We start from the raw sequence: 24033 nt of genomic DNA, 5'->3' as shown, positions 1-24033 counted from the left end.
GAGAGAGAGAGACAGAGAGAGAGAGACAGAGAGAGAGAGACATAGAGAGAGAGACATGGAGAGAGAGACATGGAGAGAGAGAGAGAGACATGGAGAGGGAGAGAGAGAGAGAGACATGGAGAGGGAGAGAGAGAGAGACATGGAGAGAGAGAGAGAGAGAGAGAGACACAGAGAGAGAGAGAGAGAGAGAGAGAGAGAGAGAGAGAGAGAGAGAGAGAGAGAGAGAGAGAGAGAGAGAGAGAGAGAGAGAGAGAGAGAGAGAGAGAGAGAGAGAGACATGGAGACAGAGATAGATAGAGAGACATAGATAGAGACAGAGACAGAGACAGAGACAGAGACAGAGACAGAGACAGAGACAGAGACAGAGACAGAGACAGAGACAGAGAGAGAGAGAGAGAGAGAGAGAGAGAGAGAGAGAGAGAGAGAGAGAAAGAAAATGCATTTAATTAGCAGTACTTAGCGTGTAATTAAAGCACCCATAGGACAGCAAAAGTCATGACACAACCTGCCTTTTTGTCTAAATTAATAAACTCGAGACATGGGAATCCCATTCACGCAACAAATACGTAATTAAATATTTTTCACAAAATAGAGTTTCATGTTCACGTGGAAAATACAATATTTATGAGGAATGAGATTTCAATGACGTCATTGTGTGTGTTTCTGCTGACATTCAACATCCCTGCATACATTGGGAACGAGGAAGTAGCTAAACAATTTCACATTCCTATTTATAATGGATAAAAACCTACAGCTTACCTTCCAGGTGGCGGTGTTAGTACGGAAGTATGCAAATGTTCGAGTGAACCAATTGTAGATCTCGTTCAGAGTCATCTGGTGATCTGGTGATTCAATGATGGCCTGAAAATTGAAAGTGTTTGCCAGGTTGAACTTGTAAAGAAAGGCACTGTCACCTCTAAAAACATACATCATGTTGGTAAGTAAAATTTCAAGTGGATTACAGTACTGTACCTGTAGTAAAGAAATTGGAAAATAAAAAAAATGCAGGACATTAAAAATTCAGCAAACAGGTAATACTGCTTGGCATTGATATAACAAAAACACATCTTCAACCACAGAGAACTATAGCCTGGTGTTGGCTTCACAGTTAGGGTGGTGGCTTGGGATCCTCGGATCCTGAGTTCCAGCCCCGTCTGCCACTGAATTATCACCAGGGGGTTGACTCAGCCTGTCATCCTTCCGAGGTCGGCAAAACGAGCACCAGTCTACTGGTAATCGGGGCACTGCATCAGCAGCATAGCTGTGCCCCGAACAAAATGATGCACTCAGCTGCCAAAAATGTTTATGTTTGGTTCCGTGTACAATGATATAACAATGGTTTTAGTTCCGAGTTACTTTCTTTATTATAAGGTAAATAATAATATAATGTCACTTGCAACTAAAACCATCATTATATCATCGTACTGGTATTTAAACTCTCCCAATGGCAACCCCCCCTCGCCCCGGCTGTCACGCGGGGTGGACCGCCCTCCCTGCACCCCCCCCCCCTTTACTACGCCAGTGCCTCTGGCGAATTCGGCAGCGGAGGCATAAAAATCAGATGATTCTCAGTTACATAAGTATTCAACTCCTTTTCCTAATTAACCTGAAATCACTTCAGGAGCAAATCATTTGTTTGAAAGGTTAGAAAATAAGTGTAATAGGTTTCACCAGTGTGTAATCAGTGGTTTAATTTTAAAATTAAGCTTCTCCACTTATCGAAAGAGTTTTAAGGTGGAACTCAAATGGTCAACCAACAAGAAAAACATGAAGATCAAGGAACTTTCCAAAGAAGTTAGACATAAAGTGGTGGAGAAGCACCGTTCAGGAGAGGGTTATAAGAAGATTTCAATGTCACTCGTTATCCCTTTGAGTACGGCGAAATCCATCATTAAGTGCCAGACGAATCATACCACTACCCAGATAAGGTCCCCCGTCCAAACTCAGCATCCGAGTAAACAGGAAACTAGTTCAGAATGTCACTGTAAATCCAACAATGATTTGAAAGATCTGCAAGGCTCTATGTGTAAGATTGGGGACAGTGTTCATCAATCAACAATGTCCTATTCCCTTCACAAAGCTGGCCTCTATGGACAGGTGGCAAGAAATGCCATTCCTGAAAAAGACGCATCTAAATGTTTGTATGGAGTTTGTGAAGAAACTTCTTAATGATACTGCAAGCATGTGGAGAAACGTTTTGTGGTCAGACGAGAAGAAAATTGAACGTTTTGGTCTAAATTCAAAGCGTTATGTCTGGCACAAACCTCACGCTGCACATCACTCAGTCAACACCATCCCTCCTGTGAAGCATGGTGATGGCAGCATCAGGTTATGTGGCTGATTTTCATCAGCAGGGACTGGCAAGCTTGTCAGGATAGAACGGGCAATGGACGATGCAAAGTACAGGAGAATCCTTGATGAAAACCTGCTCGAGTCAGCCATGAATCTGAAACTGGGCAAGAGATTCACATTTCAGCAGGACAACGATCTGAAGTACAAAGCTAAAGAGTGACAGAATAAGAAGAAAAATGTTCTTGAGTTGCGCAGTCAAAGTCCTGACTTGAACCCAACTTGAAGATTTATGGCGAGACTTGAACATTGCAGTCCATCAACGATCTCCATCAAACTTGGCAGAACAAGAGAAATTTTCACATGAAGAATGGGCAAAGATGTCACCATCTCACTGTACAAAGCTGGGAGAGACCTGACCCAAAACACTCACAACAGTCATTGCTGCACAAGGTTCTTCCACCAAGTACTGACCTAAGGGGATGAATACTTTTACAACCAGTGAATTTTGATTTGTACTTGTTTCTTGAAGGTATTCCTGTCATGTAACCTCCTTTAACTACAACAGTGTTTAGTTTGATCTCTTCAGTTTTGAACAAAAAGGTTCATTTCAAAAAATTATTTCTGCATAATTTGGAATTCATATAAATGTGGCATTATTGGTAGGGGTGAATACTTTTAGAGGCCACTGTAAGTGTATTACCGCTCTCCCATCCTATCAGATATCGGGAAAAGGTGATGGGGTCGACGTTTCACATTTTTTTGCATACATCATTTATAGGTCACCCGTTGTCTCAATAATGAAGCATTTTGAGGCACTTGGTACAGTCTTTTCTCCCAAATTGTAAAAAGCTATGAGGCTCTGAAATTAAGAAATGTTCCTCGTGGCACCCAAATTGAACCGAGCTGAGATGTGCTGAATTCTTGTTATGCACAACAACACATCTGCGATGTTGTTGTACTCCTCCTTTAACATCATACTGTTAGCCCCCCATTGGACTTATTAAATGGGGGGCTTATGGATTTGGTCTCAATTTTCGTGTCTGTGCGTGCGTCCACAACCATATATCGGACATGTATGGACTGATTTTATTCATACGTGGCAGAAAGACAACACGTGCTGGCTTACATAAGCACGCCATTTTTTTCTTCAAAATGTCAGATCAAAGATGGCTGACTGGCGGCCATTTTAGTTGTAAAAAAACCCGATGTTGAACAATGAACATGTCCTCAACCATTTTTCGGACAAGCATTTACCGATGTTGTTCAAACTTGGCACAGATAATGAATGATGGCTAACATAAGCATGTCATTTTTTTTTTTTCAAGATCAGCTCCAATATGGCCGACTGGCAACCATTTTAGTTCTAAAAAACCCGATGTTGAATACATCCTCAAACATTACTTGGACATGCATTTACCGATGTTGTTCAAGCTTGGCACGCAGATAGTTATGGCTTACATATGCACGCCATTTTTTTTTCGAGATCACATCCAAGATTGCCGACTGGTAGCCATTTTGTTACTTAAACGTGTCCCCAACCATTTCTCCGACATGCATTGTCCAATTTTGTTCAAACTTGGCACAAGCACAGTACACAATGATATATACACTTGCATCCAGCTTTATTTTGCAATGTGATCAAAGATGGCCGACTGGTATACTGGCAGCCATTTCAGTTGTACATAAATATGGCTCGCCCTTTAACTCCGTTCAGCACAATTACTAAAAGAACGGGGGCTATGACATTTTATGTGTTTTTTACTTGTTGCAATCATATCACCTCTCCACCTCCACATCTTACTCTTTATGAGTAAGCGTATAACATTGGAGTTGGGATGCTTGGCAGAATATTGTATCAAAGAATGCGATATCCTTCGGAAGGGATGCAAATCTTCCTCTTCCATCAGTTAACATTAACATGTGCATGTTAAAGATCTGATAGCACCTTTCAAAAAGATTAGGCCATAATGTGATGGTGCCCAACCCAAATTGGAAATCCTGCTATAATATATGAGGGACACTGCAACAGCAACAATAATTGATAGAACTATCAGGCAGGTTCTGCATACATGAGACAGGATTGGAGTTAACCGTGTCGCTGAGTCCTGACAAACTGAGTCAAACTCTGAGAAATACACACGTTCAACTTCAATTTCATAACAGCAGCTCAGGTTGCCATCATTTGAATGGGATGATTAAAAACTTTAAGTTGCGATGCTACAAAAAGATAACATCATGAAGATAAGTGACAACGAAAGATGGAGATACTTACCTGTCTGATGAGCGATGCGTACGTGAATGGCGGACGCACCTCCGCATTCTTGTAAAACTCTTGGTTTTGTGCAATATCTGCAGACAAATTGCAGCACATGAATGGGCAACAGAAACTTGCAGTTGTTCAACCGCATAGAACCAGGAAATGTAATCCATCGCTATCCATCGATTACATTTCACGAATCCCACGTGATCAATGCAACTTCTGTTTGCAACTCCATCAGATCCTGTGTGATGGATTTTTACATTCCTTGAACAAATAGACAAAATGACTTCATTTGGAAATTGAACAAATGGGCAAAATGACAAAAATTTTAAAACAGAGATTGGGGCTCATGAAAGAGCTGACGACAGTGGAGTGAGAGGTCAACACCAACAATGGAGCAGAGGGGAATTAGCAGAGAAGGAGGAAAGAAATGGGCAAGGAATGAACAGACGGGCATCATAATAAGTAGGGGCATGTAAATGAAAATGGAACAGAAGGAATAAGCCAACAAAAGACATGTGAGCGAACAGGAAATGCTGAAAAGCAGGTGAGCTGGAGAGCAAAATTTGGTGAGACAAGAACGGATCAGGTGGAGAGGATGTCAAGATGTCAAGAGATGGCGATCTGAGGTGTCAGAAATGGGGGTTAGGGTTCGAGTTAGGATTGGGGGTGTGGTAGGGGTACCTCAGACACCCCTCCCCCATTTTTAATGCGTTGATGTGCATCTATTGCCTTCCCCACCCTTTGTCGAGTTTCTCTTTGTGTTCACAATGCAAACTTTGAATCTGTGTGCATACTGTGTGTGCACTGATAATAATTAGGGAGGCTTATATCTCATTCACAATGCAAAGTGTCCCATTGTAAGTGAGTGACCCCGCTACTGCAAACTGAGCAGCGAGCAGAGACGATCACACCTACATCCTTATGGGGTGCCAGGTTTGTGATTACGTAGAAGTTTGTATGCATGACACACCAACGTACAATATCATTACCCAATAACAAGAATTACCGACAGAATGTTAGATGATATTGTTCCCATCAAAGCAGTTTTTGTTTTGGTAACCATAAGAACTATGGCTTTAGTTGAGGAAAGGTTAAAGAGAAAGCTAAGATGCAATATAAGAAAGTTATGAGAAAGAAAAGGACTGGGAGCATGAGGACAAGGCTGGGAATGCAATGACATGACTGATTAAAATGCATTCCGGTTACTAGTTGCATAAGCTGTGCAAGCACTCTGTAGGAAAACTTTGCTGGCCTGGTTGAAGGTGGAGTTTGTTTACAGAAGGTGGGATTTAGGTGGAGAAGGCGGTGCTTAAGCTGTTCCAGAACAGGAACAGCTTGTGGTGCAAAAGAGGCACAAGAGTGCTGTATGCAATCCGACGACCCACAGTTGGGGTCACATGATGTAAATGCCGACCTCAAGCACCCAAACACTAATAAACGAAACAGATTCAAAGTTTAAACCACGTTCAGTTCACGGATAATATGCAACATTCCTGGGTTGGGAATGATACGTAATGTGCATGGCAAACAGTTTGAGCTTTGCAGTTTGACCGATCAACACTTTTTGTGTTCAGAGAAAGCAAACAAAAACTAGGTTAAACTAGTATGGAGTTCATGGAACACAATACCCCACACAGTGTTCAAGTATATACAGCACTGTACTTCAATTTTAATAAAATAATGACTTTAACAATTCTTTTTTTTTTTTAATCCTAAAGTTTAGTGCTATTGAAGTAGTGCATAAGCAGTCCTGAATACCCCCCTATTACACCACCCCCATTGAACCTTTTTAGCCCATCTGCCATACAGCGGAAGATAGGGTTTTGCGATCACCTATGTGTGTAACTTGTAACTTTTTTGCCATTTGAGCGTGTGGGAGAACACAAATGAATAAAATGTACAATTGTTTTTAACTGTCGTTTTCATCAAGTTTTTAGTTTGAGTGCAAAGCAGATGCAGTCGAGCTTTGCATTTTGATACTTTTTAGTTTTAAATTGAAGTGCAGTACCGAACTGCAAAAACTGGAGGTTCTTGGAAGCATTATGATAAACAATTTGTCGACAGTGTTAAATTGTATTTTCAAATAAAATAAAGATTGTAAAAGGTGTATAAATTAATTAATTCCGGAATTTACCGCCATTTTACTCAGTGTCCATTACACCACCCTATCTAACGCGTTACACATTAGTTCTTCGTGTCTATTGTTTGTGGCCTTTATAACATCGTTAAAAACAGTACGTTTCTTGTTTGGAATGATTTTCAGTTTTGTTTGATTGCCCGGCAGAGAGAGTAAAAAAAAAAATGATCTCACTCCTCTCTGTGCATGTGTGATCGGGCCAAATTCAAAGTCAACATACGGTCAAACGAAAGACTTGTCTTCCGATTCATGTTCCGATTCGTCTTCAAAATATAACATTCAATTTAAATAAGTTGCTCCTCAATCATAAACTGATAAGATGAACAGACAGACGGATGGACGGACAGACATTAACCAATTGATTAACCCCGGTTTTCGTTTCACGTGCGCAGGGTAATTACCACTGTCAGAAGTACATACAATTCACATTTTCATATCATTTACACAACATTGAATGAATGAATCTCTTCAAGATCACGTCATGTGTACACACGATTCATTATAGCCGAATAAAATCGAAAAAAATTCATGGAAACCGACACTTTTTTTTTCTGTCGAAACCCGATGTACAAGAAGATTTGTTCTCGTCTTTATTCACACGCCACAAAATTGAATGTAACGACACCAAGAGATTGAATTGCCGATGATGAAAATCATGTAGGAAATCTGCACTTGCTTTGTCTGAGCTGAAGGACGGAAAGAACAAAATCAATATCTGCTGTTCTTGTTAACAAAGAAGCCCTGAGTGCCACTAGGCTGGAAATTTTGGAAGAACATGCTGGAAATCTATCTGCTCATGCTGATGAGTTTGGCCTCTGGCGAAAGTTCATTATCTCAGCATCATGTCAAAATACAGAGGAGAGGTACCGTGTCGGGAAAATGATCCAATAATCAACTTGTCCTGTATATTCACAAGGAAAGAACTGACAAGCTTGACCTTTTTTCTTTTTTGGAAAGTTCGAACTATTTGAAGTTTTGCATCTCTATATCTAACATGTGCTATAATCTCAAATATGTTGAAACGATTGTGTTTTTTATTTTGAAGAAGAAGAGGAAGAAAGGCTTTTTCAGAACCATTACAAAATAATATATAGGACAATAAAAACAAAGAAGCTGAAATTTTTTCTCAAATTTCTGAAAGTGTGGTACAAAGAGTGAAAGAAAATTGTTACAAAGCAACACACCCCTGAAAATGTTATTTTACAATAGATAGCTGGAGGTGGAGACCTGTGCACCCCCCCACCCCCCTAAACTTAAAGGGGCACCCTTTATACCTGTACCCATCACGTTTAAAGTACTTGTGACACTTATGCTCACCATATTAAATGAGTGGAGGGAAGAACATGATTGAACAGACTCAGGAAGATGATTCCACAGTTGGCAGATGTGGAGGATAAAAGAGTGGAGATGTGAGCAATTGGCCAACATTTGGGGACGGCAATGCAGAATGGATTGTTAGCAATGCAAGTGTGATTTGGTAAGGCTTGAGGGATAAATGGCTAAGAAGGCAGGGAAGCCAAAACTGAATATGAAGTGGTAAAAAATTGCTCTGCCCACCAACCCTGCACTCAGCCTCCTGCCCTGTCACTGCAATTAACCTCAAGGCCTTGAATTTTACTTTTCAGGGATGCATGCTGATATATGCCTGGTGTTGGCTTCATAGTTAGGGTGGTGGGCTTTGGATCCTTGGGTCCTGAGTTCAAATCCCACTTGGCTGTTGAATTAATAGCAGGTGGGGGTTAACTCGGCCTGTCATCCTTCTGAGGTCGGCAAAATTCATGCCAGCATGCTGGTATCCTGTGTCGGAGTGGCGACCCATCCAGGATTGTGTCCAATAGCCAAGGAGACTGCTTCGGCAGCACCAACGCATCTGCACAGAGTATGGTCCTACTCTGCTCTTTCCTCTCATGCTGATATGTAGCAGCTACAGTCAACAGAGGAGAGCCATATTTCATGACACTGCAGATGAAGACCTTGTATGCTGTTAATACCTGAGAGTGTTCAATAAATTACTTGGCTCTGAAAATAATTCCTGGAGGTCTCAAAGCCCTGGAAGACAGGAGATGCAAATACTTCACCTATGCTCGAAGTTGCGTGCAGAATAAAAATGGGGGGTTTGCTATGCAGTCTGTTTTGTAGAGACTGAGTGAGCATGTGAGACTTCGAAGCGTTGAGTGACATATTCCAGGTGATTTACCAGTTTCTATGTTTCTCCCATTCGGTGGACAAAGACACAACTGCAGCCTGCGGACCTGTCATTGGTGTGAAGGACTTTCCAACACATTGTAGAGTCGTCTGCAAACTGATATAGAGGGTTTTCATAGGAGGCCTAGAGGTCAATAATATAAGACAGGAATAGGGTGGGATACTGCCTTGAGGGACACCAATCTCCAAAGCTAGGACAGTGGATAATATACGATTGAGGGCTATGTATCGTGTACAGAGATGAAGAAATTACACCAGTCAGTCAAGGAGTGGACCTCGGATGCTGTTGGAAGAAAGTTTAGTGACTATGGCCGAGTGTCAAATGGAGATGAATGCTTGGGAGATGTAGGGAGAGACTGCTCTGACATCTTTCTTGAGGTTCAGAGCATCCGTCTTTTACTGAGTTAGTAAAAGAAGCATGTCTCAGGTGGTGGCCAAGATGGATGCCAAAATGACAATCTGATATTAAACTGATGGAGAAGAGATAATAATCTTTGAGGTTTCCTGATATTGTAAGATTCCATTACCTTGCTGATTATGAGAAGGAAGTTAACCAGTCTATTGTCAAAGGGTCTGTATTGGTTCCATTCTTGGTGAAAGAGGATCAGCCAGCTCAGATGCACAGGTTTTGAGAATAAATACACTGATACCATCAGGACTTTGTGCCCTTCTGATGATGTATGAGGATTGTCCAGATACTGTATTTCTACACTCTTGCAGGTGAGAAATCCATTTGCTCCAAGGATTAGGTTGTAAAAGGGGGGAGGGGGGAGATTTGGGATGGGGGGGGGAGGGTGAGATTTTGGACAGGGAGGGAGGGGACTTGGGAACCCGAGCCATTCATTCAGACATTACGCCTCATCACATTGTGACTCCTTCTTTGATGTGCAAAGGGAATTAAGAAGAGTAGGTTTTGTAGAGAGTTAATTTTTTTAATTGATTGCCACAAAAATCTTATATCTGGCAAGCCTTGTGTTGTGTTGTAGTCTTTCCTAATGATATGTACAAAGATTGCAGGCATTGTGAATTGTCTGCATGTTTCTATCAGTAATAATTTGGCTTCCATGCAGAGAAGAAAAGTTGTTTTCAAGCTATTGCTCCACAGCAGGCTGTGTATACCATAGATAGGATAGCAGAGCTAGAGTGGTGAGAGAGTGAGAGAGAGAGACAGACAGACAGACAGACAGACAAACAAACACAAACAGAGGTCATTCTGCAAGAAATTCCAGACTGTCAATATCTGTAGCTGAGGGGATGGAAGAGCAGTCTTAGCAAGAGATAGTATATCTTCGACCAGGACAATCTACATCGTTGAACTGCCAAGCACAGCAATGCCATGGTGACTCATGGAAGTGCCATTGAAATGTACAGTTTTACCAGCATATGATCTGATGAGTCAAGAGAAGTGGATGAATTATAAGATATGCTAGCAGGAAAGTTTGACATTCTTGTATCAAGCAGGGAGAGTAAACCTGACTGGGTGACTGACTGGGTGAGCCCTGCTGCCTCGAATAAGTTTTTGACTGTAATGCCACGCTTGGAGGAGACAGAACCCATATCCAAACCATTCAGCATTTATTTATTTATTCATATGTAGCCTGTGACTGTTCAGCTGCATCATTTTCTGGGGGTGTGGCTATGCCGCTGATGCAATGCCTCCTGTTACCAGTAAGCTGGTACTTATTTTGCCGACCTGGGAAGGATGACAGGCTGAGTCAACACCTACCTGGTGTTAATTCAGCAGAACGACAAGGGTTTGAACTCAAGACCAAAAGATCTTAAGCCAGCCACCTTAACCATTAAGTCAACACCAGGCACCATTCAGCATGTCACCATTTGATACAATGGTTGTCGTTTTTAGCTCACCTGGAACGTAGTTCCGGGGAGCTTATGGGATGGTGCATCATCTGTCTGTCTGTCTGTCCGTCCGTCCGTCCATCAACAAGTATTTTCAACTTCTTCTCTGAAACTACAAATACGATTTCAATAAAACTTTACCACAATGTTCATTCCCATGTATATACCAAAGTTTTATGCATGGCATTTAAAAAATTGGGATCCAAAGGGGTCTACAGGGGGGTTGCCCCCCAAAAGAGGTATTTGCTTTCTTCTCAGAAACTACACATACAATTCCGATGAAACTTACCACAACCTTCATCACCCGTGATGTACCAAAGATTGTTCACGGCATTAAAAAAAATCCATAGGTATTTACTTTCTTCTCCGTTACATATTTTGTAGGTCATTCATGCCTACGATTGGTTCCCTGGTTGGCGTATCCAGCTACTACCAGGTGAGCGCCCAGAGGTATTGCCCCCATGTTTTTTGGTGCTTCTGCAACCACCTGAGTTAAAACTGATTGTGTTAACTTCAGAAATTTGAAATCAATGAATATGTAACATAATAGCTTCTTGTACTCTCTTAAATTCTTGAAATATCATGTCTTGTTTGTCAGGGGCTGACGCGTCGCTAGCTTCCAAAAAGATTTGGAGCCTGGGCCCCCTCAAACTTCAAATCCCCACCCCCCTCCACCACCCCATCCCCAATAACACATTAAGCAAAGCAGCATGTGTAGAAAAATAGGCAACTCGTTATAAAGTGGCCTATTGCAGCCAAGGGATGAAAATAGATGCAGGGAACAGCAAAACACATTCAGGGTACGTGCCCCATGGGCCAATGCCCAGTGACACCCCTGGTCAGGGGTTGTGACTTCAGTTGTTTTTTATATTGTTGTTTTCAAACTCTCGGCTCACGAAAGAGAGATCAACCCAGAATAGCTAGCTATCATGTGCAGCCTGTGGCTGCTGGTTGCATCATTTCATGGGGGAGCGGCGGTGCTAACCTAACCTAACTGTGCTAACCCTAACCCTCTATTACCAATGCACTGGTACTCATTTTGCTAACCTCAGAAGGATGACAGGCTGAGTCAACCCCACCCGGTGTTAATTCAACGGTCGACAGGGGCTCAAACTCAATACCCAAAGATCTGAATCCAGCCACCTTAACCATTAAGCCAACACACGGAGAAGAAATCCCTGAATATGTTCAGCTGGCCATTTGTTTTTTTTTTTAAATACTCCAAAAATACCATTTTTCAATATAAACAATTCCTTTCAAAATCTTTGAATGCGGCAATGTTTTAATGAACAGCTGTGCACCGCCAATTCCAAACGATTGGTGTCTTGGAAAAGTATTTTGGAATTAGAGTCGACCAGAATGAGCTGTCTACATTTTTGTATGTACTTGGGAATTGGAACGGGTGGGGTGGAGTGGGGTAAGTTTAGAAAGGATAGGTAAGAATGTTCAATGTAATTTTGCAAAATACATTGCCATGTCCGTTACACCGTTCATGTAATGAAACTTAATCAGAAGGGGGAGCACTGTCAAAGTCAGTAAAATTAGAGTGAGAAAGCAGACAAAGCAATACCTTCAAACAAACAATAAACCAAAAAATCTCCAAAACAAAACCTATGCTCCAGCATTGGAGCAAACATAACATCAGTGGTCTACCTTTGGACCGTCACGCAATTTAATGGTCGATTGCTTTTTCGAAAAATTTCAAAGCAGTGATTGAAAATTTGACAACAAATTACAGCTAATGATATGAAGTCATTGCCCCTCACACAATCCAGTCTCCAAAATGATGAAATTTTTACAAGGAATTACAAGGAAATTTTGCACAGGAGGAGGCCATTTGGCCCATCATGCCTGCACCACACCAATACCAGATTTGATAAATCCATCAATACCCCTTCCCTTCGTGTGCAACCTTTTTGGCTGCTGCACTGGTACTCATTTCGCCGACCTCAGAAGGATGACACAGGCTGAGTCAACCCCCTGGTGTTAATTCAGCAGCCAACGGGCCTTGAACTCAGGACCCGAGAATCCCAAGCCACCACCCTAACCGCTAAGCCAACACCAGGTTTAACTTCGATATATCTGGATTTGTCAACTTCAAAGTTGCATTTAAACATCACTGGTGGGTTTCTTTTCACATACACGAGACGCTCAATAAAAACACATACCATAGTGTTTGATAAAGTTTGAAAACATAGTTCAAAAAAACATTTTTAATCTTTTATTCTCTCTTTCTGGTATTCTTTTTGTAATTAAATTTCATCTCACAAACAATTTTTGTGTTTAAATAAGTCTAAGCCTGGTGTTGGCTTATTGGTGAGGGTGGCAGCTTGGGATCCTCGGGTCCTGAGTTCAAACCCCGTTGGGCCGCTGAATTAATACACCAGGAGGTTGACTCAGCCTGTCATCCTTCTGAGGTCGGCAAAATGAGTACCAGTGTACTGGGAAGGGGGACACTGCATCAGCAGCATAGCCGCGTCCCAACCAATGATGCAACCAGCAGCCACAGGCTGCACTCGATAGAGAGAGAGAATAAGAGTCTACAAATAATGTTGTATGAAACTGAAGATAATGCTCATAACTAAGCCTTCATAATTATTAAAGTTTGACCCACTAATCATGGTGATGAAAAAGAGCAATGATGAGAACACTGAAACTTGCTTTTTGTGACTTTCTCAAGCTGCGAGTGTGAAATTTTCACATCTGCTAATGTTTATCACCTTACCCGACGAGAGAGATGAGTATCTCTCAGTACTGCGCCTTCGCGCCGGACCCACAGCCTGCATAGCCTGCATGGAGGCTGGGGTCAGCACTGTAAGCCCTGAGAGACCCGCCGCTCCAAGACCCCCGCTTGTGTTTGAGGGGCTCCGTGGAACAGAGAGTGAAGTGGACTCCATGGTAAGCTTTCCCAGAATTCCTGCTGCTGTCATATTGAGCTGGAGCAGGAAGGGATGATACAAAGTGGAACAGACAAAGAAGAGGAAGTTAGCTTTGCCATTTAAAAGTTATTTCAAGACTTCTAGTTCAAATAATTGTCATTTTCAAACAATGTTGATTGTGGTTATTAGGTTATTATAATTGTCAGAAGTGAGTATAGTGGTCTAGTTGTAAGGACAATGGGCTGATACTTAATAGGTTGTTTGGCTCAAATTCACAAGATTTAAGCATTTTCATTCTAATCTTCTGGAAATCATTAGCGTCTCTGGAGAATTACACACATGTCGATCACTTTTTGATCGTCGATTACATAATGCGTCATCTATGTACTTTCACTACAGAATTAAAATTAAAATAAAAACCCAACTGGATTGTGAATGAACTTTAGGATTGAGTAATATGCTCGGTCTGCTTGGCGATACCAGATGATACTTTGTAGTCAGCTCATAATGTCTCCGGGCAACATATGAATGGCACTACAACGCTGCACATATAGTAATGTAACACCAAGTCATAAATAGACAGTGTAGAACTTACTGGATGTACAGAGGGTTTCGGCTCACCCTGCTTAGCCTGCAGGTGTGCTGTCATGGCCTGCAATCTTTGCTGCTCCTTTCCGAGCTGCAAAGACAGGTAACGTACATAAATGGGGAGCATGCGCTACAGCACGTCGCTGCGTCCTCTTTCTGCCGGTCCTCCAGGGGCCTCTGTCTGGCCATCACCCAGGCAGAAGCCGGGCCCATCACCATCTCTTCGGGATAGGACATTCCAGGAACCCACCTGAAGGGACTGCCTCAGATTAACCTGAGGAGACTGCCGTCTGGTGGCCGACACCTCTGCGCCACCCCAATGCACACTGCAGTGCATTTTGCGGAGTGAAGTGTTTTGTGGTGACCGGAGTGCAAATCCTGCCACCAACCTCCTCGGGAAGGTAACCGGCAGCAGGACGACGTCCGCAGACGCAGTTGGGACCAGATATGGATGGCCGTTGGCTCACAAGGAGCTCCTCCGCCCTTTGGCAGATTTTCTATTTAATCTTGCTTGGTGTCCATGTCTATACACCCTCCACACCAGGGGAACACATGTTCATGAGAAACTAAATTAAACGATTGGGTGGGAAATACATCTTTGGATGTGGCTAAATGTTTGTGGGTAGCGAGAATGGCGAATGTCGGTTGGCCAAAAGACCCAGAAAGGCAAGGAGCTAAATATATGTGAGCAGTACAGTCTTCATAGGCTGGATAAACAGCTCAACGCATTAAACGAAATAACAAATCCTGCAACTCTGACAACATAAAAATAAATAAACAAATATTTACTTAAAATAAAACATGAACCGAAAGCCTTTAGTTAAAATTTCATGAATTTTACTAAAGTATAAACTCCCAGTCCCTCCCTACAGGAGTGGCAAGGAAGTGTAACTTCAAGTTGGAGGAGAGGAGGCCTGCATCTCAACTTCATAGGACGTTCACATGCACATCCCGAGGACAACACCATGTTTCAACGCATTTCGTCCCACAAACAAACAGACACGTATGTTTCAATGCAGTCCCCCCTCATCTATGATGACGATAGTTGTCATTATTCTGTAACACAGAGAATTGGCATATTTTAGAATGATTTGTACAACTTCCATAAGTTTATAGTTCACGCCCTCAACAGAGTTTGGATATCTCCAATCCGCAGATGGAGTATGCGAAGGATCTTCAAAACTACTGTTGAGTCAATCCTTCTCTCTGGGCGCGAATCCTGGACCTTGACCCAAGCACTGGATAAATCAGTGGATGGTACCTACATCCGATTGCTTTGCAAAGTCCTGAATGCTTCTTGGCGACACCATATCACCAACAGAGATTTGTGTGGTTCTTCCCCGCATCTCTGCTATTGTGAGACGACGCTGACTCCCCATTGCTAGTCATGTGATGCGCCATGAAGAACCAGCAAAGAAAGTCCTCCTCTGAAGGGCTGAGGAACTCCAGAGAAGGGGACGTCCTCTCACAACCCTTCACGACATCATTGAGGACACCAGCCTAAGTGGCATTGATTTAGTTTACGCAATGTCCCCAATCGAGAAGTCATCCTGTCACCACATGAAGTGGATGTCACAACAAGAAGGAGGAGGAGAAGAAGGAGAAGGAGGAGAGGAAGAAGAAGGAGGATCAGATGAAAAACAACAACAACACCAGCATAAAAGTGAAAACATAAGTTGGAGGTGGCCATCCCAATTTAGTGGAACATTCCTATGAACATCCAGAGTACAAACAACACTTTTCAACTTATTTTGTTGAGCAGTTTAGGAGTGCGTAAAATAATGAGCACGTATATAAATTGGCCAAATCGATTCCACAAGATTTTCACACAGCAGAGATACTGTGACACCAGATCAGAATAAACATTTTAAAAAAAACATGTCCGGATGGAATCCCCAACAACCAAACAAGGTAGGAATGACCACAATACGACACCACAATCCTTTTACGGATTACCATAATGACATATTTTGATATTTTTGTTACAGGTGACTGTGTGGCAATAGTAACAACTCGCAAACACAACCCATTACTTCGCTGAGAGGTCAATAAATTGGGGGGGGGGGAGGAGTGAAAGAGGGAAGGAGAAAGAAAGGAGGTAGGTTTAGGGTGAGAAGGGGAAGGGGAGTTAGTGGGGAGGTGGGAGAGCGACACCTCACCAAACGTTGCTATTCACTGCGGGGGGGAAGAGTGCGTGAAGGGAGAGCGAGACACACACGCAGGCAGAGAGAGCGCGACAGAGGTGTGGGAGGAAAGTGCTGCATTTTAAGAGGACAGGGGAGCGAACAGGGGACAGAGTGAGAGAAAAAGGAGGGGGAGAGGAGGAGAAAAAAAAAGACAGGTGAGGTTATCAAAGAGAACGATATGTGATGCTAAATGACTGAACACGAACAAAAAACGTATCAGAACAGCTGTACACACAGCGACACAACAGAGTTTGTAAAGTAATCCGCACATCTGCAAAAACTTTGACATTGCAGTTCCAGAAAATTTGTGGGAAAATGAACCAAAATCAATCGCTGAAAACATTGAAGTACCACTCACGTACGACCTTATGATCCCATCGAGCGTGAACATTGAAAACGAAGCATTGCGACCACATATTCTTCGGTACAAAAAAAAGAGAAGGCATTCCTCATTGGGGTGTTAAACCGGAGATTTTGGACTAACGATGCAAAAATCAAGAAAATGACCAAATACCAAGACTTCAAGCAGGAAGTGAAAATATCCTGGAAGCTGAAGAATGCCAAAGTTGTACCAGTGATGACGAAGAACCTCATGGGAATGATGAACAACAACCTTAGAGATATTAAAAAAACCATCCCTGGGAACATCATTACACATGAACTTCACTGGGACGCTGTCCTGGGCTCAGTAGCGATCCTGAAGAGAGCCCTCAGCACAAAGCTTTGAGAACAGAAGACATCACAGCTTGGTCCGTGAATCGTGACCCCTTACTGAAATGAAGGTGGATACTTAGAGCCCACCCTGGGAGGACTCCATTCCACATTCTGAAACCTGCATATGTAGATACCAATCAATAAAACACACACACACACACACACACACACACACACACACACACACACACACACACACACACACACACACACACACACACACACACACACACACACACACACACACAGCCATTTATTAATATGGATTGTACCCTTTGGCAGGACATGGACACCAATCGCAGTAACAATTGTATGAAGGTGTCTGTGGGAACAAGTTGCATGAATTGTACAAGTAGATTTGTCGTGAGGTTTGGTCTAATTGTGTATTTTATTTGTTGTGCGCTGGCAGAATGGCCGAGAGGTACACATACTCACCTCTAACCTGTCTCGCCTGGGTTTGAATGTTGGCGGAGCTATAAACCGTCGTTCTGGTGTTTCATCAATGTGTGTGCCACCCTTTGGATGGACGTTAAAGTGGACATTCTGTCTGTCAGCATTAGTTGGTGGAGGTTAAACATCCCACGGTGTCCATTGCGAAGAGTAGGTGAGCTATCGCTGGCACTGTGAACAAATTCCAAATTCCTGCTCAAAACTATAAGGGGCACTACATCAGCAGCACAGCCATGCACTCAACCAAAGGTGCTACCCTGCTACATTGTGCTGCACACAAAAGAAGATGTTTGTCAAAAAAGATGTGATTGAGTTGGAAAATGTTAAAAGATGTCATGATGGCAATCCGTAAAAGGATTGTGGTGTCATTCCGACCTTGTTTGGTTGTCTTGTTAGGGATTCCATCCCAAAGTTTTTTCATTAAAATGTTTTTTTCCTGTACTTCAGTTCATGCAGGTATTATATTCCAATTAGAATGTGCATTCAATAATATTAGTAATGCAGATGAGACTGCAGGTCGATGTGAATGCATATAGCATCATGATGCATCACCTTTACATTGTGGTGAACATGCAAGGGTGAGCAATATATAAAATTACAGTACATTACAGTAGAAGTGGAAGTATGTTACAAAACAAGTATTGTGTCAAACCCTGCAAGAGATGCATAACAGTAATGGTTAGAGCGTCCGCTCTGAGTCTGGGAGGACAGCGTTTCAAACTCCGGCTGAGTCATATCAAAGACTCACATTATAACCAGCGTCTGCTAATGCACTCTCAGCAGATGCCTCGCATTCTGGAAAGCTCTTGTCTGTTCTTGCCTGATAGAGGAGACTTAAGTAGCCTAGTTCAGCAGCTACATGTATTAGCTTAACGGTTCTGTTGATTCCTGGCCATTTTCCTTCGTCAATTGTGTATACGTACGTTGCAATTCACAGCAGACTTTATGGCAGACTTCATTACAGCAGAGTTTCACAATCTGTGCAAGCATAAATGGTATGTAACAGCTTGTGGTGGTTATTTTTTTTTATCTCCGCCACCAAAGGTGAAAGAGGTTATGTTTTCACCCCTCTCTGTGTTAAGGCTCGGTCACACCTTGACGTTTTAGCCAACGTATGCCGATTTTTGAATTTTTTTTTCTAAAACGCTGGCACACGTTGAATACGTTATGGGTAAGTTTTGATAACATTGAGAGCACGCTGAAAAACACTGCCATACATCGCTGTACGTTGGCTTTAAACGTTGTACTTTTTGGTTGTCCTCAAATTTTTTCATGCTTGAAATTTCACGACGTATGCCGGCGTATGACTCACACGTTCCGCTACGCTGGCCACAAGTTGTATGCACGGTCTGCGATCGTTGACAGACGTCAACACATGCTACTTGTAAGTTAATCATGAGTTGAGACACGCCGAGGTAATGTTTAGCGTACCCGAAACTTATTTCTAACCTATGATTAACGTGTTGTTGGCACGTTACGCGATCGTTGCCACACATCGACAGACGTTACTTTTAAGTTACTCATAGGCTGAAAGACGTCGGTATAATGGATCGTCCTTGCGTCAGCGTCCACGGCCACGGCCAGAACACTTATTTGCAGCATTCTTCAAACCTTTCTTCGGCATGACGAGGATGTTCACACTTCGATGTCTAGCTTGGCTATGATTCCAATTGTCCATCGGCAGCGTCTATTTAAAATAGTCGAGTTTGAGCATTTTAACACGTTCAGAAGAAACGCTTCAAATTTCAAAACCCCAGGATCAAAAAACAAAGGCGAGTGACAGCAATTTAAATCGTTCATTGTAAACAATGAAAATAGCTGAGTGGTTCCGTTTAAAAGTCGTTGAGTGTAAAAAAAATCCAATTGTTGAGCGCAAGCGTCTACTTTCAATAGTGGAGATGCAGCATTTTAAATCGTTGAGTGGCAGCCTATGAATAGCAAACCCCACGTCACCGGCAAAGATAAACTGCCGCACGATATGGATAAGTTAGGCTATCGTTGGGCATAGTTTGTGAACGCCGGCTACACGATAATTATTCGTTGGTATATCGTATCTATAAGTAATTGAAGCGCTCTATGCACATTATTAGTTCATTGTGCATTTGTCCAACCCGTTATGAATAGACCTAAATCGTAAAAACAAGCTGTAGCTCATTGTTGAAAAAGCCCCATAAAAATTAGCTGCGAAGAACTTCGAACAATGGTGAAAAGATGTCTCCTACCCGTGGACACGCGGACGCAAGGACGATCCATCATAACCCACACCCTCCCCCTCACACTCACCTACTACTGCCAACATGAACAAACTACTACTAATACTGATACTGATACTGTTACTGCTGACATGGACATCGACTCAAAAAGGACTCGAAAACACTGTTGGGTCCCCTTTTATGAGCAGCATTTTTATATACCAATTCCCAAAACCGCTGGGAACACGTCTTTATATGGCAGTTGTAAGCTAGAAACACGTTAATTTATTTTTTTTGTCGACCGGAAGACGTCATTGGAATACATCTACATACATCGATGTGTGTTGGGACTACGTAAAGAATTGGTTCAAAGCACGTCAAACATAAGTTAGAAATAAGTTTCGCGTAAAAAAGACATTACCGCGACATGTTTCGACTTATGAGTAGCTTATAAGTAGCCTTTGTGGACGTGTGTATGCGTCCACATATCGTGTGTAAAACTTATCCCCATCGCATGCGGAACGTGTGTCATACGCCGAGTACATCCAAAAATTTTGAACATATTTAAAATTTCTTGACGTACTCTACTTACTACGACGTATGATAGCGTACTTTAGCGTTCTACTCACGTATACCAAACTTACTCATACCGTATTTGACGTGCCCCAATGTTTTAGACACATTTTTCTTAGGTCGGCATACGCTGGCAAGATCGCCAAGGTGTGACCGCGATGTTGTCACTTCCATTTCTACGGCAGTTATGATTCGAATCGTTGTGCGTCAGCCTTTTAATAGGCTACGTCACGACATCGTCGGCGATGCGTGCAACGCGCTATGCCTAAGTTAGACTATCGTTGGGCATCGGTTGTGTAGGCAGACAACAGGTTCAGCATTCGTTGGTATAAGTTATCTATAACACAACGAAACGTTCTGTGTCCGTTACCAATGCGTTATACATAAGACCAAGTCGCTATGAATACGTCCGAATCTTTAAAAAAAAACATCAAAAGTTCAACGTCAGCCAGCGTTTTAGATACATTTTAATACGTTGCCATCGCTGGCTAAAACGTCAAGGTGTGACCGGGCCTTTACTTGCAAAATTGAAGATTTTTCAAGTATATCGGTCAGTCGATCTGTCTGTCTGTCAATCGCCTACAGGTCACAAATTAAAACCGATCATCATGAAACGTCACCAAGTTGTGCAGGTAGTCTAAACTGAGAAGCCTATTGATTTTGAGGTCAAAGGTCAAAAGTCATCTTGAGGTCAAATTTCTAAAATCGTCATTTTTCATCCGATTGAATTGAAATTTGAACAAGATTTGCATATTGCATCATTGAATTGGGAAAGTAACTATTTCTGAGGTCAAAAGGTCAAAGGTCAACTCGAGGTCAAACTTCTAAAATCATCCATTTTTATCTGAGAAATCATCAATTTTCATCCGATTGACTTGATAATAAAACAGGAATTTCATAGTGCATTACTGAATTAGGAAACCAACTATTTTTTGGGGATCAAAAGGTCAATTCAAGATCAAACTTCTAAAATCATCAATTTTCAACTGAAAAATCATCAATTTTCATCTGGTTAACCTGTAGATTAAGCAGCAAATGCATGGTGAATCACTGAATTTGGAAAGCAACTATTTTTGAGGTCAAAAGGTCAGCTCAAGGTAAAACTTCTAAAATCTATCAATTTCAATTCGAAAAATAATCAATTTTCATCCGATTGACTTGAGCTTTGATTAAGATTGTCAATATTAATGTTAATGAAATGGACAATTTGATTTATCCATGGCAACCTTTGGAGAGGGGGTGGATTGTGCAAGTATCATGCTCTGCACATCTTTTTCTTGTTACTTGCAAAATCAAAGATTTTTCAAGTATATGGGTTCATCAATTTTGTTCTTCTGTCTGTGTGTCTGTTTGTCGCCTACAGATTGCAATTTCAAACCAATCTTCACGAAGCTTCACCACATGGTAGTTTGTCACATGGAAGAAGCCTATTGTTTTTGAGGTCAAAAAGTAAAAAGGTCAACATAGGCCAAAGGTCAACAACTCAGGTGAGCTTTCTAAAATCCTCAATTTTCATCTGATTGACTTTAAGTTTGAAGAGGATTTTCATTTCAGGTCACTGAATTCAACCACCAATTATTTTTGAGGTCCACATAGGCCAAAAGGTCAACATAGGCCACATTTCTAAAATTGTAAATTTTCATTCCATTGACTTGAAATTTGAAGAGGATTTATATTTCAGGTCATTGAATTCAACCTGCCAAGTATTTTTCATCTTCAACTAAAAGGTCAACATGGGCCCAAGGTCAACAACTAAAGAGGTGTTTCTAAAATCCTCAATTTTCATTCCATTGACTTAAAATTTGAAGAGGATTTACATTTCAGGTCACTGAATTAAACTAGCCAATTATTTTTGAGGTCAACATCGATCAAAAGGTCAACATAGGCCAAAGGTCAAAAACTTAGGTGGTATTTCTAAAATCCTCAATTTTCAGCTCATTGACTTGAAATTTAAAGAGGAGTTGCATATTTGGTCTTTGAATTCAACCACCAAATATTTTTGAGGTCAAATTTGTTTATTGGATTTTGCAAATATGGTCTGCATGACATCTTTTTCTTGTTTGTTTGTTTGTCTGTTTGTCTGTCTGTGTCCAGGATATCTCAAAAGTTGTGGACGGATTTGGATGAAACTTGGTGGAACAGGTTAGATGTGTAACCACAACAAATTGATTCAATTTCGGTGAAGATTTGAATCCGGATCTTGATACGAGGATTATTTAATTTTCAAAGTGATTCTTCACCATTGGGAGATTAGGGCCAAAAACGATATAGTACTGTATTGCATGATATTTCAAAAATATATTGGGGCTGATATGTTCTGATGGATCAGGAATTATGTGGTGGAGGTATGCGCTCTACCGAGTGCCCTTCTAGTTATATTTGTTTCATCAATTTTTTTGTGGTATGAGTGCAATATGCCAGAGAGAATGTTGCTTCCTCCTGTTAAAATCATTGTAATTGCTTCAGCCATTATTGTGCTCGGCTGGCTGATGAAGAAGTACATTTTGGCGGTTTAACTATCTCCAGATTTGGTGCTTTAGCAATGTATTTATCAGTCTTGTTTGTTCTGAAAATGCTCAAGAATAAAAAGTATGACTATTAATGGCTTATGACTTTACTCTATAGTACAGCTTTTCAGCATGTCATTTTGTAAACATTTGATGAGGCGGCTATTTGGATGGATGGAGTACTACGGTATTCTGTATTTCTTGAATGGTACTCCTTGAAACTGTAAACTTCTGGGACCTGTAATACACCCTTCCACTGGGAGAAACACGACATGATACACATTAACATAGAGAATTTGCGTCGTCCCCCACCCCCTACCAAACCCGACAAAAAAAAAAAAAATATATATATATATATATATGAAAAAACCAAAGACCACCCATTTCTCTCACCTGTGAATGGAGGGAATAACCAATTATCTCTCACCTAATTCATTAAACCAGGTAGCTAGGATTACATAAATAAATCGATTACATAAATTAAACCAGGTGGCTTCCCATCTTGCCCCCATTGAAGCCCTGGAATGTAAGGCGGTCCTTTTAAAAAAAAAATGCAACTTGCTTTTTCAAAATTCTCTCCTTTTTTGCCTAAAACACTCCCCAGCACTCATTGATGAAACTCCGAAATGGAAAAAAATGGCAACATTATTTTTCCAGTTTCTAGGACCCAGGAGAATACATTTATAATGTTTGCAAAAGATTAATATTCCATACCCAAGGAAATACATTGCCCCCCCCCACCCCCCACGATTAATGGTATTTCTTTTTTACATACAAGGATGCAAAGTGAAAAAATTGATAATACTCAGATATAGAAATTTTTCCTTTTTGAAATCCAGCTTCAATGTTTCATTGAAGTTTAATTTCCAGACCAACTGCACCTTGTTGGACTAAACATTTTCCATTGTGACATCTCACACCGATTGTTTATCTCACTTTTGTACGCAGAACAGATACAACCAATTACATAGACTCAAGTCCATCAGTGGTAGTTTAAGCATACATATTATCCGCAGTCATTACCAAAGAACATATAGTACAATGAGTGCAGGCCATATTGAAGTTTAGGGACTGATTGTCCTTTCATTTGCTCTGGCATTGTTTGAGGCTTGTATTCTGGCATATGTTGTACTTTAGCCTTTTTTGTTAGAACCAATGAACCAATGCTGAACATGAACCAATGCTGAAGA

At 41.5% G+C, this 24033-nt stretch overlaps 1 protein-coding gene across 2 annotated transcripts in view; it reads right to left on the bottom strand.

The window, feature by feature from the left end:
- The window catches only part of LOC147032591 (forkhead box protein P1-like), a 175896-nt gene that overhangs the window by 115626 nt on the left and 36237 nt on the right, over window positions 1-24033 (bottom strand). For both annotated transcript variants that reach the window (XM_085870331.1, XM_085870330.1), the window contains exons 5-8: window positions 14229-14312; window positions 13480-13690; window positions 4565-4641; window positions 760-861 (exon numbers count right to left, since the gene is read on the bottom strand). In XM_085870331.1, the coding sequence (XP_085726457.1) occupies window positions 760-861; window positions 4565-4641; window positions 13480-13690; window positions 14229-14312 (474 nt within the window). The remainder of the gene's footprint in view (window positions 1-759; window positions 862-4564; window positions 4642-13479; window positions 13691-14228; window positions 14313-24033) is intronic.

The sequence above is a fragment of the Eptatretus burgeri genome, chromosome 2, assembly GCF_056783735.1.
Source record: "Eptatretus burgeri isolate ZD-2024b chromosome 2, Ebu_testis_v1, whole genome shotgun sequence".
NCBI lineage: Eukaryota > Metazoa > Chordata > Myxini > Myxiniformes > Myxinidae > Eptatretus > Eptatretus burgeri.
Note: the sequence above shows the minus strand (reverse complement) of the source record. Positions and strands in the feature narration are given on the sequence as shown.